The following is a 17,733-nucleotide window of genomic DNA, read 5'->3' as shown; positions in this document are numbered from 1 at the left end:
TTCAGATAGATGCCTGCAGAGCTCAGCTCGAATCGTATACCAAATTGCTTTAATGTCGAATGTTTTCACTTTCTTTGCTATTCTTTTGATGTTTTTTGCGCAGGTCATTTAGAGAACGTTTCACAGTTTTTCGTTAAAAGATATAAATTTAATGACGTCACAGAAGCAAAAAATTATAAATCCTGGAAATGCATATGTAGTAAGCCGGTTAACGCTTTTACCCACACAAATTGCAACGATTTTATTCCACCCGAACTTTGCGACATCATAGTTTGCATTTTCGCGATTATAGAATTGTGCTGACGTACTTATTTTACCTATGAATAATGCTTAGTTTCCTCTTACCAAAAAAAGTACTCCGTGTGAGAGACAAAATTGAATTTTTTCAATTTTTCTTTGTTTATTTGACAGTTTGCTCTCTCACGGCGCTCTAACGGCTCTCTCACAGCGTACTTTTTTTAAGTGGAATGGGCACTTAAGAATTAAAAAATAGGCATGATCCTCACATCCCGCTTTACTTACAATTTTATTAGATTCACGACTTTAACTTAACTCTGTTACAAGTGGCTGACATCTGTTATCGACAACGACTGCAATAATAAACGACAAGCTCTGAATGATGATGTCTTAAATAGCAAAAAGCATGTTCAAAACAAATGAACTAAAAGATTTCTGAAATCAATTTGTGAAAATGTCCGATCTAATAGTTTTAATAGTAAAACTGTTAATATGCTTGCCGTTGATTGACCAAAAGCAAACGATTCAAATTCCTAATTTTTCACGCAATTGAACTCAGCCTTAGAAAAACATATTGTCAATTCGTTCCTTCTGATTCATCTCGTTCCATAATCATCCGAAACGATTCCATTTCGTTTTGGTCTCAGCTGATTTTAATGTGCAAAGTTCTTTAGGAAAAGGGGTAGGTCTCTATATCTCTGAGGTTATCGATCGCGAAGACAAGACAGAAATTTTTTTCTTGATGCTCTTTCATCGACTTAGAATCGAATGTTTTATATACTAAAAACTTATTGTGGACGAAACCGTTGAAATTTTGCTGTCAGCTGTCTTCTTGAGTGTCTTAATTTGTTATTTCAGAACCTTCAGTAGCTTTCCATCAGGGTAAAACGGTAAGGTAGTATCGACAATTGTTCATCGAATGTTGCCAAATCAAGGAATAATCATCTGTGAACAGTCTGTCCACAGCTGCTAACAGCCTGCGCGATAGAGGCAACACCGGTAACATGGTGGCGCTGATGCCTCCGAAAAATACATGGGCACCAAGCCAAAAGCCATGTTTAAAAATGATAGCGCCACCATACCACCTCTCGAGTGTAACCAACGCACTCCAAAACAGCCACAAGAACAGTAGATTTAAAATAAGGGGCTTTCTCGACGCTGTAGTCAGCAAGGCTGTATACTTTGTATACACGCAGACCGCAGACCGCCATTTTATTAGATACGCGGGAACACACCACTTCTGATGACTTTACATATACAAAAAATTCACCACATCATCAAGACGACGAGAATCATCAGAGTAGGTGAATTTTTGTATGAAATCGGCCATTTTATCATCAATAATTGATGATAAAATGGCCGATTTCATACAAAAATTGTGGTGTGTAACCCTCGTATCTGTATCTGCGTGACCTCCCCAAAGTATACAGCCTTGGTAGTCAGAACGTTTCATATAAATTTAGTTTTTTATGTTGGTATAATACCATTGCGGGGACCAAAATAAGAGGCTAATAAGAGAGTTAAAAAATATGTTCTTGTGCCTGTTCTTGAAGTGCGTTGGTATAACTCAATGGCACATTGATTTTATTTGTAAAGAGTAGTCAGGTTTCGGCCAGAGGAGTAGTACTTCAAGTCTACTGAATGATGGTCATGATGGTGTCATTGAAATAATGGTAACTCTTCATTCGCCTTAACTTAAACATGTGATATGGCCCGGTCACAACGTTACCGATTGAGTTTTAAAAGAAAGAAACATCATAGATTCTGGTGTAGAATTACGATACGATTAATTTGACAAAATTTTAATTGCTTAAAAATGAGTCACACCAGAACACTAGAAAAAGAGGTCGTCAAAATACTGCATTGATTTTAAAATCTAAATTTTTGTAGTATCTGAATCATGTGCCCTATTTCAAAATTTCAAATTTCTGCCGCACAAATCAAGTAAATTTCAAGTGGGAAATTGTCGAAAGGTTTTCGATTTTTCTTTAGTGTCAAAAGTAACACCGCTCCTAACCAAAACAACTGACGATTATTCAAATATTGATACCAGCTAAGAAATAAAATCAACATCCTCTACGTAAATCTGCAAAGATCACCAAATCACAATGCCAGTCACGCGACCACCGATGAGCAGTGATGAGGAAGAGGATCAGGATGACTTTTATGATGGATTTTCATTTGGAAACGAGTTTGATGTAAGTTCAGTCTGGCAAATTTTGTTCTTTTGTTAAACCCGCAGCCCTAATTCATAAAATTTTCTTTTTGTTTTAAGAGACCTGCCCGGGAAGCAACACAAAACCAATGGATTTTAAAGAAACAGAAAGAAGACGACGAGCACGATAGAATTTTGTTCACTGTTAAGAATGGGGACGTTGAAGGTTTGAAACAGGAATTATTGAAAAAATACGGCAGTGAGGCCAGAATACAGTACGATGAATATCTCAAAGACGGTTGGACAATATTGCTGCATGCTGTTGCATGTTTGCAACGGGACATCGTTACATACTTACTATCAAAAGGGGCGAATCTCAATTGCGAAGCAGGTAAGGGTGTCCCTGCTGCTAAATTCAATTTTGATGATAATTTTCCAATCGACAGGCTCAATGACTCCGTTGATGGTTGTGTGCGACCTCGAAATATGTCCCAGTCAGATTGACGATATTCTGGACATGACAAAATTATTGCTCGATCAAGGAGCTGTTGTTAACGTTCGCAATGAGACAGGATACACACCGTTTATGTACGCTTGTGAGAAGGGCAACAAAGACATTGTCACTCTTCTAACGGATTTTTCTGCAATCGATGCAACTGACAATTTTGGAAAGACGGTAATACTAGCACCGTCATATGCTGCATCCGAGTTTTTCATTCCAAATTTCCGTATTTCCAGGCCCTACATTATGCTGTCGAAAATAAGCACTTTGACATCGTTGAAATGCTTATAAATGTAGGCGCCGATATCGAGGTGTGCGATAGAGATGGACTTAAGCCGCGTGATGTGGCTGTGTCGCTTGGCCTAAGAGACATTGAAGAACTATTTCCTGAAGAAATTCTGGACTTTCTGCCTACATCAGCAGAACAATACGAAACATTCGAAGATATTGCACCTTCAATCTTCCCAGACCATAAACAGTAAGAATCCATTTCAAAGATTGTACTAACTCATACGAAAAAAAAAAACTTTCAGGGCAGCGTATTCTCAAGATATTCCGAAAATGCTGAGAGGCATGAGAGTGGACAATATTGCCAAACATGTCTACGAATCAAACATAAGTTTGGCTGATTTTCTGACCATAGACGATGCAGGTTTGCAGACAATTGGTATTGAATTTGAGTATCAGCGGAAACGAATTCTGCTTGGGCTGCTAAAGTTTCACGGGCATCCGTTCTCACCGAAATCGATTGAACTGGTGTCGAAGAAAAAACAGAAAAAGTGAGCCACCCGATGTTAAAGGTGAAAATGATTCGCAGTAACTTTACAGCTATCATTACAGCATGTACGAGTATTATGAAATGTATGCCGGTTACTTGAAGCACTTGGTCATGATGGAGAGTGGTCTCACTTACTTGAACAAAATTGGTGGACTAAAGAATGTGCACAAGGGAAACGTTGACGAAATGCTTGCATTGACTAAAGACATCCAAAAAGATGTGGTTTCGTTGATGAAACGAGTCCAACAAGTGAGTCGTATTTGGATTTCATAGTCAACCGTCTTCTTCAAACAATTACGACAATAATTCGTTTCAGATATCGATTAATTCAACCAAAAATCCGCTGTACATTGCGCCAGCCACAAACGAAAGAACGAATATTCTCAGACCATTGCTTAAGTACTCGGTGATCATTGGAATGGGAATATTCATCAGCTGTAAGCTGAACAAACTGGTTCACTGAGTGCAAACAGCAGAGCTGTCTTAATTAATAAGCACCGACAAGTGACCTTCAAATGAAACGTTTTTTTTTCTTATTCGATTTTTACATAAATTTCACTTTTTCTATTCAACTTTTCCCCGAGGTTTCTATGACTTTGCTCAAATCTTTCAACGATACATTTCCGCTGCCTCGTTCCAATGGTTTCGGTTGATTCGGGCCTGGTTTCCATCCAACGAAATAAATAATTTGAAAAGTGGCAGCAATACCTTCGGGTTTGCCGTACAGTTCCTTGTAAATGGCTGCGGCTGACATGAGCGTATCACGGCTTATATGCAATGGTCGATTGAAAGCTGCATTACTTTCACCCATTCCCTTTAGGTCTTCCATTAATTCAAACATTGTCGGATATCCGACGACTATTTCGTCGGTGTCGATTGTCAGCATTGTGAAACCTGCTCGATTCAACAGTGCACCAATGTCGCGGATCTACATAATTACGGAACACTGTAACGGAAATGCCGTGTCAGATAAACATTGGATGCATTACCTGCGTGAACGGTGAAATGTGAGGTGAAATACCTCCTTTACGCTCTAATTCAGCCAATTGTAGTGATGATCGCAGCTCAAATAATGTTTCACCACCGTACATTGAGGCAATGAAGACTCCATCTGGTCGAAGGCAATCAATCACTGATTTAAAGCAGCCAGGCAGGTCGTTCACCCAATGAAGACTCAAACTTGAAGTTACCAAATCCAAGGAGTTTGGTTCAAACTGTAAAATATTTAAGGTTTCGATGAATGTTCAACTGGCTCGTGATTGCAGGAAACCTTACATCAAATGGTAGCTCCTCGTCCATTTCTTTCTTTGTAATTTTTAATCCTGGTGTTCCTTCCGCTTGTTGAAGCATTGTTGGACTAATGTCGCACAAATACAAATGCTCCACTGTTTCAGCCAAGACATGTCTCGATACGAATCCTCTATTGCATCCTTATTAGTGGATCCAGGTTAGTGGTCAGTTGCTAATGAATTCACTCAGTCTTACCAATGTCAGCAGCATTTTTAATCTCTCGTTTAATATCAAAAATTCTGTCCGATAAGCGAAAGCCGACTTCGTCTTTGATATAATCGAAAAGTGCTACATCTGGCCTTTGGGCGGACCGTTCTTTCTGCAACCGTTTAGCTCGTCGATCGAATATGTTCTGCGATTGGTCAGCGTTTCTCAAATTGTCAGTGTAGCTAATGTTTCTCACAAATTTGCTCGTTGATTGACATAAAGCCGTTGCATTAAACTTCCGAAAGAAAATTATCATTTTTCGTTTGTGATGAAACTGTATGACGTTTCGACCATTTCAATCAAAACAAAACGACATAACCACAAATATGTGACAGATTTGTTGAGAAAATGTTAGTAGATGTTTGTGCTGGGAAATTTAACAGCCCAGCCCTGATTGTCATCCAGGTAAAGATGATTTTACCGAAGAAAAACAGGGACTTTCTCTGATGAAAATAATTATGAGAACGGGCGATTTCAATCAAATTTTTCTTAGCTAAATCTTCAATTTCTCACACATTAACATTGTCAATTGGGTTTCTATCTATCGAACTCAATTTTTTCAATTCTTTATTCATCAAAAAACTTCTTTAGTTTACAACAAAATAACAATTTTCTGAGCAGCTAAATAAATGTCTAAGTGATAAATTGAGTAGCTAGACGCTCTTCAGGCTGCGGAGAAAAAACGATGAAAAAACATTCATTTGAAATCCAGACTAAAACTAATATCACAACTACGACAGTGTTAAACATGTCTATGGTCACATGGTCACATCTATGGTCAAGCACTAATCGTAATCCACCGCAATGTCTGTCGATCTGACTCTATAGGTTTGTTCCAAGTAACTGTAAACACGAACTTTGACAACCCGAACAACGACAATTTCATCCATAGCAACGTCGCTTACGTGATTTACACAGAGATATTATTGAGGTTATGGTTATATGGATGACAATTCATATGGCCTTGGAACAAACCTATAGTTCAAATATCATTCAGTTGAAACACTGGTTGAAACAAAACACTCTCTTACCCTAGGATGTTGAAAATAAAATTTTCCAAATATTGTAAAATTCAGACAATTTTGTGAAACTTATTCTCAGCGTTTAATAGAGCATTGAATCCTCTACTAATATCGCCATTCAAAGAGTATCAAACTCTCTTCATCTTGGTCCGTCCGTGACCCCTCTAGCTTGAGTAAATCACAACCTTTTCTCAAAATTCTTTTTTTCCCCGATTGGTATCGACAAAAGTAAGGTCAAGTTCGAAAATGGGCATGGTAGGGTCGGACCCTCCAGAGCTAGGGCCCTATAGGTGTTTTTCAGTCTTTCCACGATATCTACCGAAATACGCACGCAATAGCTGCTTGTGATATATCAAATGAAAGGTATTGACGAGTAGAACAAAGTTGCTGAACATTGCTTTTGGTTGGGAGGGCTCAAAGGTCGTTACTCGGCCCTAAGTGTTTTTTGCACATATATCGAGTAAATCTCATCCGATTTTGCTAGTTTTAGTTTTTTATGGAGGGTAATTGAATACCGAAAAGAACGTGACGAAAAAAGTTTCAAATTAGGGCCCTTGGACTAAGGCCACTACTCGGCCCTAAGTGTTTTTTGCACATAAATCGAGTAAATCTCATCCGATTTTGCTAGTTTTTGTTTCATTTGAGAGATAATTGAATGCCGAATAGACTGATGGCGAAAAAAGTTTCAAATTTAGGCCCTTGTATTAAGGCCGCTACTCGGCCCTAAGTGTTTTTTGCACATAAATCGAGTAAATCTCAACCGATTTTGCTAGTTTTTGTTTCATTTGAGAGGTAATTGAATACCCAATGGAAAGTTGGCAAAAAATTTTGGGGTTCTAAAATAATGTCGTAAATTGTTGGTTTTATTTGAGAGGTACTTCGTACGGGCTTTCGTAATTGCGCTATGCGCAATTTTAAAAATGAACAGTTTCAGTAAATTTGACAATGCCCAACTTGACTTGCATTTTGGTAACAGACGCATTAGAGGGTTGTAGACGTATTAGGGTTTATTAGGGCTTATTAGGGCTACGGACGTATTATGGTTGCGGACGAAATAGGATTACGGGTTGTACGGGGCTAAGTCGCAGCAAACGCTCCGACTGTTCTGATGCCTTGTTTAAAGCAATATCGACATCGTATAAAAACACAAATTTTGAACTTTATTTTATTTTTGCTCACAAAGTAATGACAAGAGACATAATATTTTCAACACAAAAAAGGACATGGGGGACATGGTTGCTCGTAACGTCATTTATTTTATATTTAAAAGTGTAAAATGTTGTATGACAGCATTGTACAGTTTTACCACCCTGATTTTCCCAGTTTGTTTGCCAGAGAGGGTATTGCCCAAATGCATCTTCGTCATACATACTTCTTTATGAATGGTATGTACCTGCGTATATTTTTAACCTTGCATAGTCTACAATTTTGTTGGTTGGCAATTCACGGTCTGTCAAAGAATCGCATTTAACAACAACTTCACAGCAGTGCATGTTTATAAAAAAGTGCAAATGGTGGTGTTCCGAAAAGTGACATTTATTTGATATTTTTTTTACAAAGATTTTTCGTGTTTTCTTTTTATTTTCTGTTCGGAATCATTTCTATTAGTTCTTCTTATCAAAATTATAATTGTTTTGTACAAACAATCGGTCGGATTTTCCAATAATCGTGTACAAAGGTTTGTTGTTTTTTACTTGAATGAAACAAACAATGCATGGTTTGTGTAATGTTACCTAGTTTCTACATACAACTATGAGACATAAACATAATCTTGTGTGACTAATCTTCACTTCGAGTGCCCGAGTAATGAAATGTGATTTTATCTAGTATTTGAATGTTTGTTTATAGCTTAGGAATCATAAAAATTCTCATTTAATAAAGTCATTCCGTTCTCGGCTCCGTATAAATATTCCGACAAATTTTCATTTTTTTTTAACAACGAAAATAAAACGCTATCCAATGGTTTTATTTCAACCGCTTGTCGTGGCTCAGCCACTGTATGTGTCGCGTATTTTGTGTAAAACTTAATCCAATTTGATTCAATCAAAACTTTGATCAAAACACACACCGACTGATTGAATCACCGGACACCTGTTACACAAATGGTAGCAAAATTGTTCAACGCACACATTTTTCTCTTCAAATTCCAATCAAAGTATAGATTTGTTCTCTTTTTTTTCGTTTATTTTATAAATTCTAAATTGTAAATCAATGCAGTTGATAGTACTGGGTTCTTAGAAATGACCAGTTCTTCTGAATCATTTATATTAATTAATGTTACAACATTGTACCGTGTAGTGTTACATTTGAATTGTGCAATGTGTGACTTATTATGCTCTTTTCCTTGTGTAGTGCTTCTTATATGGATTCATGCTAACGGTATATGTCATAGGTAAAAAATTGATTTGCAAAAATCTTTTCGAGCATAGTGTCGTTGCAATTTTCTGAAAATTAGTAGCTTTCGTAGGACGGTAGTGTTAAATAGCAAAATTCATTTTTAATGTCTTGAACTGCAGAATTTTAATAACACTCAGAATCTGAAATTATTTAATCCTTTTGGTAATTGGGTACACCGGCACACTCAAATGGGTGGAAATGTTATTACATGTTTGCGAAATAATAAATAAATAATGTTTCCGCAAGTGAGATATAGTGCAGTGTGACTATTTTACTGTTCACAAGCATGCAGAAAAGTTTTAATTTTCGAACACTCTGTACGTTGTGTTTACTGAGTGTTTATATCAGCAACACGCATAATCGTCTCATTTTGATTCGATATACTCTATTGTCCTCGAACTCCAATTTCATCGAATGCATTCTCGTCCAGTCTAATATCAAAAATTTCAATGTCCTCCCTCAATCAGTACAGTATTGTTCACGGCTTCAATGGAAATTTTTCTTTCCTATATGTCAGAGGACTATCATTCCGTTCAAAATGGTCGTTTTAAAATTGCGTAACAGAAGAGTGAGTGATGGTGTCACACTACGTGACTATCGGGAATTCCATAGATTAATTGTGTCAGGAGGAGGGGAAATTCTGATTGACTTTTGGGTAGCTAATTTATAAACAACCCGTATATCCTATCCGTCGATGATGTTGACGACTATGTTAATGGTCTTATAATTAACGAGATTAAAACCGATAATCCGTTAAGTATATGACAAGCTCAAGTAGAACAAATTATTGCACTTGTGTATTTACAAATCTCACACTACACTATCCAAGTAATGTAATATAAGAAGTTTGATGTAAAGTAGCAACAGAGGATTTTATACTTAGACCGCATTACGCTAACACCTTTACTTAATTATTAGCGCAATTAGCATTAGCATAAGTAATTGTTCGTTCCATTTTTTCCGTCCCAATGAATTTTATGAGCTACTCTTTTTCCAAATTAAATATTCCCCCTTCTCCCGTTCCTGAAAAGCAGTTCCTGTAATTATCCAAACGTACACGTAGCATCTCTTAAATACCCACGTTATTCCTGATGCATGTGTTTAAAAACCGCACATTATACTTTGTTTTACGGACATCGACCATGTACTGTACCAACCACATAATAACTGTAGCGGGGCAACATGAAATTAATTAATTAAGAGAATTGATGTCGGCTACAAACTCAGCAATTTCCTTTGTTAAATTTTAATGGAAGACAATACCTCGGACCGTGAAGCTGTCCTCATATCAATACTGAAATAATTCAAACGTAATTGTTTGCAAGCAAATTTTCGGGTATGAATTGTGCAAATACTTAGTATTTGCATCTCCATATTAGAATCAGTTCATTTGTGTAAACATTAGACGATTTATAATTTTACACGCTTCATGATACGAAACAGACGAAATCACGCGCCGAAAGTTATCAGAAACCATAGTTTTTTAGTTCTCTCTGAGCAGACCATGTAAACAGGTCTAGGGATATAGATGATGTTTTACTCGCATGCGACCTGCTTTGAATTGATGTATACGAAGGCGGAGCTAACTCTCTCACTTTATTTTGCTCTTTTTGTTTTTTCTGTTTTTCGTAATTCGACTTCGTCTCGACGAAACATACATACTTATGCAAAATAATTCTCTCGTCATACGAATTCACACGTATACTGTAATTTCGTGGTTTCTCTCCTTATGATGAAAATAACTATTGTTTTCTTGATTTCAGGTCAGCAATCTACACTTTCACTCTGTACTCATCGCAAATTAATTTCATTATAAAATGCCTCAACTACTAACCGATCAAAATAATTCGGATAATGATATCAAAGTGAAAACCGCCTACAATGGCAATATTATGATTACTTATGTGAAGGAGAATGTTACGTACGAAGAGCTATGCCGAGAGATTCGTGGTATTTGCCGTTTCTCCCCGGATCAGGTAAATTTAGATAAACAACGAAGAATGCTTAACAAATTCTCTAAAATAAATCATTCAACTTTCCAGGTCTTCACTTTGAAATGGGTAGACGAAGAAAGTGACCCATGTACAATGTCATCGCAAACCGAATTAACGGAAGCAATTCGACTGTACGAAGTCAATCGTGATACTGAACTTGTTATTCATGGTAAGTTCTGTTAATGTTAAACAAAATTTATCGCAATAATGTTGACTTATGATCGACACTATCTGATTTATTTGCTATTCTCCAAAACCGATGATTGGTGGTTGCCTCGAATTGTTTATGTTGTTCACAAAGAAATTCTTGTCTCAGTTACAAATTCGATTTTGAACTCAAATGAGTGATATATTGCCTGGTACGAAGTAGTTTTGAGTGTTAATATTCTGGTGGATTGAACATGATGAATTTGAGATTCTGTATATTCCCAGGTGGGTTGAATAAACAAAAAGAAAATTGATTTTAAGACGTTGCTCAACTAAATAAAAATTGCTGACGATGGTAATGATGATGAATTCCCATCCTAAAAGTGGGGAGTCAATATCAACTACCGAAGATTTATGAAAGAAACTATTACCGCATCATACCAAGCCATCGACATAAAAAGTCTGCAATCGATTGAGTAATTTAATGGTTTAAGATGAAGGGCCGAACTGGCTACCAAGAGGCCCACAGGGCGACAAATACACAAAAAAAGACAAAACGAAAGTACCGAAAAATTGAAACTTTCATACAAAAATTTAAAAAGTCCACTGGCCGATGCTCGGTAGCCCAGTATGGCCAGTCTATATAAGGTGGTTCTTTCCAACAATTTATCAAATATTGGAACTAGAAAAACTTTAGTTTTTTCTTAGGGAGTGGTTATAAATGACAGCTGTTTTTTTTCTGTGCTGTCAGCACGTCTAATTCATTCAAAACTCGAGAATTACTCATTTCGAGGTCAAGATCGAAACCCCAAATATACTCCATAAAAATGGAAAATCGGTCAGCCCTTTCAAAAATGCTTATGTCTCTAGTTATTAAATATTTAACTGTTCTGACAACACTGAAAAAAGCAGACGTCATTTATGAACATTCCCTTAATTTTAGTGGCAAGATTTTTTTAGTAATGACCAATATCGTATCCACAAAGAAACATCTAACCACATTGAAGAAGGTCGTATGCGCCTGCACTGTGTGATGTTTTTTCTCTCTCTTAAATTGTCTACCATCAATTCGCTGTAACTAAATGGTGCACTGAATTTGTTCCATGATGGAACGTACCCATCTTATCTACCCGACATTTGGGATATTCAAATGAAAAATATGGAAACTTTCCGTTCAGAATGGCGCTAAAAATTGAAAGAAACAGGAGCACGCAAGAAACCAATTCGTTATCGTGTCGACTTATGTAGAAATAGAAATTTCTTTTTATCACAAAAAATTTAATCTTTCACCAACTATCAAATATCAAAAGTTACAAATGTATAACGTCATGTAAACCGGAGTTTACTTTATTATTTATACGCTGTGCTTTTTCAGGTCAAACAGAAATAATATAAGATCGAATTGCATATCCAATATCCTTGTCGTCTCTTTATAGTTTCGTATAGTCTATTTAAGCAGCAAACATTTCATCTATTTTTAGTAACTTTTTAATTGCTTTTCTTGTGCAAGTATCTCTATCAATGACCTCAATGATTAAAAGCATAACACAACCTGCAGTGTTATGTTCACAATTTGTCGCCCCCAAAAACAAACATCCAGGCAAACATCTTCTATTCTCTCTACTCTCCATCACGTTGTAGGTATTAATAAAATGATTTTCTTCGAGTTAGCAACTTTAGACGCAAGATTTACGAGTGATTAATGTGTACGGCAAAATGGGCTAATTGTTTTATAAAGAAGACGAATCTTTTATTATTAATTTCGAAGGTGTTTTAAAGCAATTAAGCGACACAAAGGAATTAGGTGTGTTTACACTTCAGAAGGTATCACAGGAATTCTATACGAATAAAATAACGGGACATTGGGACCTTTCTAAGTTAGTCGAATAATTTGAATCGCCTTCGGGAATTAGGAACAATATCAGTTCTGTACGTGTATGCTAAACTTTATTGTCAACTGATATAACCAACACAATTATTATAATAAATCATTCAAATTTGAAATTGTACCGACCAACGGTACCGACCGGATTTTTGAGGCACGTATTCGCTTCTTACCTGACTAAAACTTGAAGCACGTAAAATAAATTACACTGCAACCAGACGTCGCATGCGACTTCATATAAAGTATAAATGCTTTGCGTTGAAGGAAGAACGAAATGTTTCCGCATTTTTGTTTTTCTTCGGAATTTGTTTGTGCTTTAGATTATATCCATGACTTTACCCGACTTTACCGTTTATGATTTAATTTAGTTTCATGAAATGCAATTTGTTAATTTTGACATCAAAAACGTGTACTGCGAAAAGCATGGACACGAAAATTACTTTCCGTGAAGAAGCGCAACTCTATTGTTGATTCACACTCCAGTCTACAATCGTTCTATCATTTTGATTAACTATTACACTAGTTTAACGTTATGACCGGTGGTGGTTGCGTGCTATAGTTTCCTTGAATATATTTACTTATTATGTTTTGTACAATGCGTTTTATATTAGTAAAAATTATGAATACTTTCCACGTATACCTTCGAAACGTATATATACATGCCACATATCAGTTTTATACTTCAGATGTGCTTTTATACGAAAAGGGAAAATAATATGATGCAGTAGCATATTTGTTCCGAATGCAATGGAATAAAAATAAATTGAAATGACCTGAACCACCACGCCTTCAGTGATAACTGTTTCAAGAACAGAATTTAAGGAGTGTAATTTTCAAAATGGTGCAATGCACAAATCATTCTTTCTAATTTAAACAAAAATAAAAGATTTACGAAAAAAAAATATTTTTATTTTTCTGAAGGGAACAGAAAAATAAAATGAAAATGCGGTGTTTATATATTCAACGTAACATCGCCATAAAAAAGCCATCATATTACTCCTCCACTACATCTCTGCCTATAAACATCGAAAAAATACAACATGAATGAGAGTGAATAAAATATAACAGGGATATAACACGATTTTCTTTTAAAAGGCACATGCGCCTACATCTGCGCCCTTAACCCACCCGTACAACAAGAAAACCGAAGTCATTCAATACGATAAAACATTTAAAAGCACCCGATGTACTACATAGATTTTGTTATATCCCGAACATGAAACGAACCCCTGAAATCTCATATAACTCTGGTCTTCCTGTGCTTCACACAAATATTTAAAGCCACTATTTTTCTTGTATAGTTAGTCAAGTAAACCCCTGATATCGTCGTAACACTGCTGCACCCTTTTATAATTTTCCGGTGTTTTAAATTTTTATTATTGTGTGTGAGACATTATTTCACAATTAGTGTGCTTTTCGAATAGTGTCCAATTGTCGGGAGATTTTCATTAATTTTCGTGACTGAAGACATTTGATTTTTCTTTTACGAAATCAACCAAAAAGTGATTAAACTTTCGCCAAGTGATTTTTTTTTTGTTGGTTCCACGGGATTTTTTTCCCTTACTTGCTTGAGAAAAAGAACATTATTTCGGTGGTAGCGAAGAGCTAAAAAGAAAAAAAAAATCGAGGTATACATTTCGCGTGTATGTGTGTGGTGGCTTACCGATTATGGCATTGTAGTGACGATTTACTAGAGCTTTTCAAGTGTAAATGAAGTTTGCCGTTTTATTTTTTATCATCAAAAAGATTTTCATTTTAATGGAAAACTCATAGGTTTATTTCAAAGCAATCAACGGAAATTCGTGGTGAATTTTCCACAATCGCATGTTTGATGAAAAGAAAATATTTTTTTTTCGTGTGTTTATATCGTTGTATAACTGGTAATGGGCTAATGGCCATCAGGCAATCAGCCAATTCAGCCAAATGAATTGTTTATTTGTCCTATCGTTTTCTTCTTTTTATACATACAAGTTGATACAATATGTACGTAGCACTTGTATGTGTATATTATGGCATATAAGTTTGTTGATTTTATCAATATATTTCACATATATTCCGTGTAAATGTAGGTCGGATATTTTTATTGTGCATTGGCAATTATTTGTGAAAAGGAAAAATCTATATATTGTAAAGCGTATACAAAGCGAAGAAATTTGGCTGAACCGTTCATATTTGCGATACATATATGTGCCGTGAATCGGTAATTCGTTGTACAATAAACATTTTATTTCGAATATACTAAAATACATTGCATGGCATATTTTTATACAACTGGGTGGTGGCTCATTGAAATTTCGTCGTTACTTTTTAATTTCAGTTGGGGTTTTACATCTTTTCAATTCATACACCAAGCAGTCTACAGTTTTTTTTAGCTGTATGTTTCACCGTCTGTACCGTTCCCGAATGTCTCCTGTCACTTTTCTCGCCAAGCAAAAAAAAAATCGTGTATCGCTCTACCCGTTTGCTAGTCAATTTCTGGCTCATATGGTTCATTAAATATGTAGCTGTAGGACATAAAACGATATGGTGTAACAGTGCTCCTTTTCGGCTTTATAATTCAATATCGAAAATTGTGGTTTTAACCAAATTTTCTCAGCCTCAAACTTCTACGTAGACTAAATGGGTAATAAATTTAGTTCATTTAATGACATCGGGTTTTTAATCAATTTAGTTTGCAAAACCTTCTATCCAAAATGCAGAATATTTTACTAAATACTTACATTGTCATGTGTTCTGTTCGTAGCTTAGAGATATATAGACTCGGTAAAGATGACTCTTTCAATCAGATAAGTAACCAAGACCGAAAATTATTACAAATCTACGACTTATAATAAGAAATGTTGTTATTCCAAGGGGTTCGCTTGTAACTTTTACTGCGACCTTTTTCAGTTAATATTCTGACAGTACAATGTTTCTCGAGATACCATACATCGTCGTGTGATGGGCAAATATTTGTCCAACACAAATACTTCAACTTCATCCTTAAAGACGTCTTCAAATGAATATCATTGTTTTGATCTTTTATAATGAGCATATTTGTTTGGCTTATATCGGCCGTTACTGTCCGAAAAGGTCACGTAAAGTAATCATAACTGGATTATCAAATTTCGGATATACAATTGGATTTGTTTTTCTGTCATGTAACCTCATTATATCAAAATCTTTTTTATTTTTATTTTTTTCCCAAAAAATGATATTTTTTCCCAATACAAATATATAAAGTCGCAACCTTTTTATGTTCTATAAAATGATTTGTACGCAAAATCTTTATGTGACTGGACCATATTCGCTGCCAAAGTCATAGAAGAAAGAGCAAAATTCATCATCTACCTCTATACGCACGGGGTATGATGTCTACTCTGTTACCAACAAACGTAGACGTTTTATTGTTGAATTCATGGAGCTGAAAGGTTCATTTAATTTTTATTTTTTTTTATTTTAGCAGACTGATTGGCATAAAGATAAATACAAAAAAAAATTCTTGACTTACCCCAATAAAATACTTAATCGACAAGATAAATATGTTTTTTTCGGTCAATGTGATCGATGACGTCTGTTATACTCTTATTATAAACTAAATGTCATAGTAGGTAAAATCCTGTTCATTTCCATTAAGAGTTATTGATTTTTATATCGGAAAGGGGACACCGATAAACATTTTTAAAGGTCAGTCTTTACAGTTATAATCGAGGATGAAACTAAAATCTGTACCAACGATTCTGTTGTTATGCAAAGTTAGTTTCAACCTTTTCAGTTTTTTAAACACAAGTGGAGTAATTTCGTAACGAACAACCTCCGTCACATAGGGATGAATTGAGTTATCTACATAATTCAAAAAAATCTCCCCCTGGCAGTAGTTCATGTAAACAAGATTTTATCTCGATATGAAACCAGTAACATGTCCTGACAACGATCGGCCATTAATTAACTATTCGTGCCAGTAAATAAAATATGATTATTCCGAGTCCGATTCACTTCAGCTGTGCTGGCAAATTATTAAATTTTATTTATGATATTGAAAATTTAAATGAACATGGGAATATCATTTTGCTGTAAAAAATAAATAAATTTCGATTCCATCAACAGCCCAACGAAATATATATAAAAATGAAAATAAAAATAGAATTTCTGAAAACATTGCCTGAAGCGAAAATTTTCAATAAACAAGGAATATTAAATGTTTCTCGTCATTCGTTCCCATATTTTTTTCTTCTCGTACGCCTCATGTCAGCATATTTTTTTGTCGTATTCCACATTTACATTTGAATGTTCCATAAAATTGAAATATCTCCATAAACATTGAATTCGCAAAAAGGTGACAAATATATTCCCAACCAAACCCATAAGATAAATTCGGAAGACAAGGAAAATATTCAATTTATATTAAGAACAATGCGATTATCTCCATCATCCTATCTCTAATAAGCTTTTGGAAACCTTTTGCTTTTGTTTTGTCAAAAAGCAAGTACCCTCTTCAATATTTTGAGATATAAGCTTACACATTACGCAATATGTTGTGGCAACTGAGTAAATAGCGAGTAATAACATGTTTGGCTCGTAGGGACTTAGTGTCTGTATCTCTTCGGTTGACTCCTAACAAAATATAGAAAAATCCCGGGTATAATCTAATCTTAAAAAGTATTCGAAGGAAACTTTTCATAATTTATTCACTTATAAATCCGATATCTTATCCGGAAAAAGAAACTACGAAATTGGAGAGGCTTTTTTTATTGTGATAATCATCTACTTTGCAAGAATATGTCACGGCCATTTTCTTACGAACATTAAAATACATGTGAGTGGGTGTAGGGACGATCGTTTATAGATAGTTTTTCTGTAAGTTGTAAAATTATGTGATTTTTCGATGTGATTTTTGTTGTATTGATCTGCATTTTCAGCTTTGAATCGGTTCGTCCATTTTACTTAGATTGTTCTTAGAATGGTAGATGTATTTGGTGTGATGTTATTTTAATACATGACACCTCATTCCGCATTAACAGTTGATATAATGGGATTCGGCTCCCCAAACCTTAGTTCTATAAATCAATTAATCCGATCTAACATTTTGTAAATTCGAAATTGCAGTATGTCGTACATACGTGAGTTCAATTTTAACAAT

At 35.4% G+C, this 17,733-nt stretch overlaps 3 protein-coding genes across 9 annotated transcripts in view; 2 read left to right on the top strand and 1 right to left on the bottom strand.

Annotated features, from left to right (window-relative positions):
* Nucleotides 1-2,230: 2,230 nt before the first annotated feature.
* Nucleotides 2,231-4,244, top strand: LOC119071221 (ankyrin repeat, SAM and basic leucine zipper domain-containing protein 1). The gene is made up of 7 exons (XM_037176034.1): nucleotides 2,231-2,435; nucleotides 2,513-2,783; nucleotides 2,839-3,068; nucleotides 3,131-3,372; nucleotides 3,428-3,673; nucleotides 3,735-3,921; nucleotides 3,989-4,244. The coding sequence occupies exons 1-7, from the start codon at nucleotides 2,346-2,348 to the stop codon at nucleotides 4,133-4,135; spliced, it is 1,413 nt and encodes a 470-aa protein (XP_037031929.1). The 5' UTR covers nucleotides 2,231-2,345; the 3' UTR covers nucleotides 4,136-4,244.
* On the bottom strand, nucleotides 4,178-5,484 carry LOC119071260 (arginine-hydroxylase NDUFAF5, mitochondrial). Its single transcript, XM_037176115.1, has 4 exons — nucleotides 5,158-5,484; nucleotides 4,948-5,102; nucleotides 4,662-4,886; nucleotides 4,178-4,600 (listed from the first exon to the last, which is right to left on the bottom strand). The coding sequence occupies exons 1-4, from the start codon at nucleotides 5,423-5,425 to the stop codon at nucleotides 4,241-4,243; spliced, it is 1,008 nt and encodes a 335-aa protein (XP_037032010.1). The 5' UTR covers nucleotides 5,426-5,484; the 3' UTR covers nucleotides 4,178-4,240.
* A 2,190-nt stretch (nucleotides 5,485-7,674) lies between these two features.
* The window catches only part of LOC119071158 (atypical protein kinase C), a 45,345-nt gene continuing 35,286 nt past the window's right edge, over nucleotides 7,675-17,733 (top strand). For 3 of the 7 annotated variants that reach the window (XR_005086604.1, XR_005086605.1, XM_037175910.1), the window contains exons 1-3: nucleotides 7,675-7,869; nucleotides 10,352-10,564; nucleotides 10,631-10,751. Coding sequence is in view for 1 of the 7 variants with exons in the window: in XM_037175910.1 (XP_037031805.1) it covers nucleotides 10,406-10,564; nucleotides 10,631-10,751 (280 nt within the window). In the remaining 6 variants the exon portion in view is untranslated. Of the gene's footprint in view, nucleotides 7,870-10,351; nucleotides 10,565-10,630; nucleotides 10,752-13,922; nucleotides 14,321-17,733 lie in introns of those variants that run through there. The other 4 variants (XR_005086602.1, XM_037175909.1, XM_037175912.1 and 1 more) reach the window with 3 other exon arrangements.

This window comes from Bradysia coprophila, assembly GCF_014529535.1.
Source record: "Bradysia coprophila strain Holo2 chromosome IV unlocalized genomic scaffold, BU_Bcop_v1 contig_144, whole genome shotgun sequence".
Lineage (NCBI taxonomy): Eukaryota > Metazoa > Arthropoda > Insecta > Diptera > Sciaridae > Bradysia > Bradysia coprophila.
The sequence above is the reverse complement of the archived record's forward strand: the minus strand, read 5'-3'. Positions and strand labels throughout refer to the sequence as shown.

Coding starts and splice junctions, on each gene's coding strand:
- LOC119071221 (XM_037176034.1), top strand. CDS start 2,346: ATGCCAGTCACGCGACCACCGATGAGCAGTGATGAGGAAGAGGATCAG. Junction 3,069..3,130: donor CTGACAATTTTGGAAAGACG/GTAATACTAGCA, acceptor CCGTATTTCCAG/GCCCTACATTATGCTGTCGA. Junction 3,674..3,734: donor TCGAAGAAAAAACAGAAAAA/GTGAGCCACCCG, acceptor CTATCATTACAG/CATGTACGAGTATTATGAAA.
- LOC119071260 (XM_037176115.1), bottom strand. CDS start 5,425: ATGATAATTTTCTTTCGGAAGTTTAATGCAACGGCTTTATGTCAATCA. Junction 4,887..4,947: donor ACGAGGAGCTACCATTTGAT/GTAAGGTTTCCT, acceptor AATATTTTACAG/TTTGAACCAAACTCCTTGGA. Junction 4,601..4,661: donor ACATTTCACCGTTCACGCAG/GTAATGCATCCA, acceptor GTAATTATGTAG/ATCCGCGACATTGGTGCACT.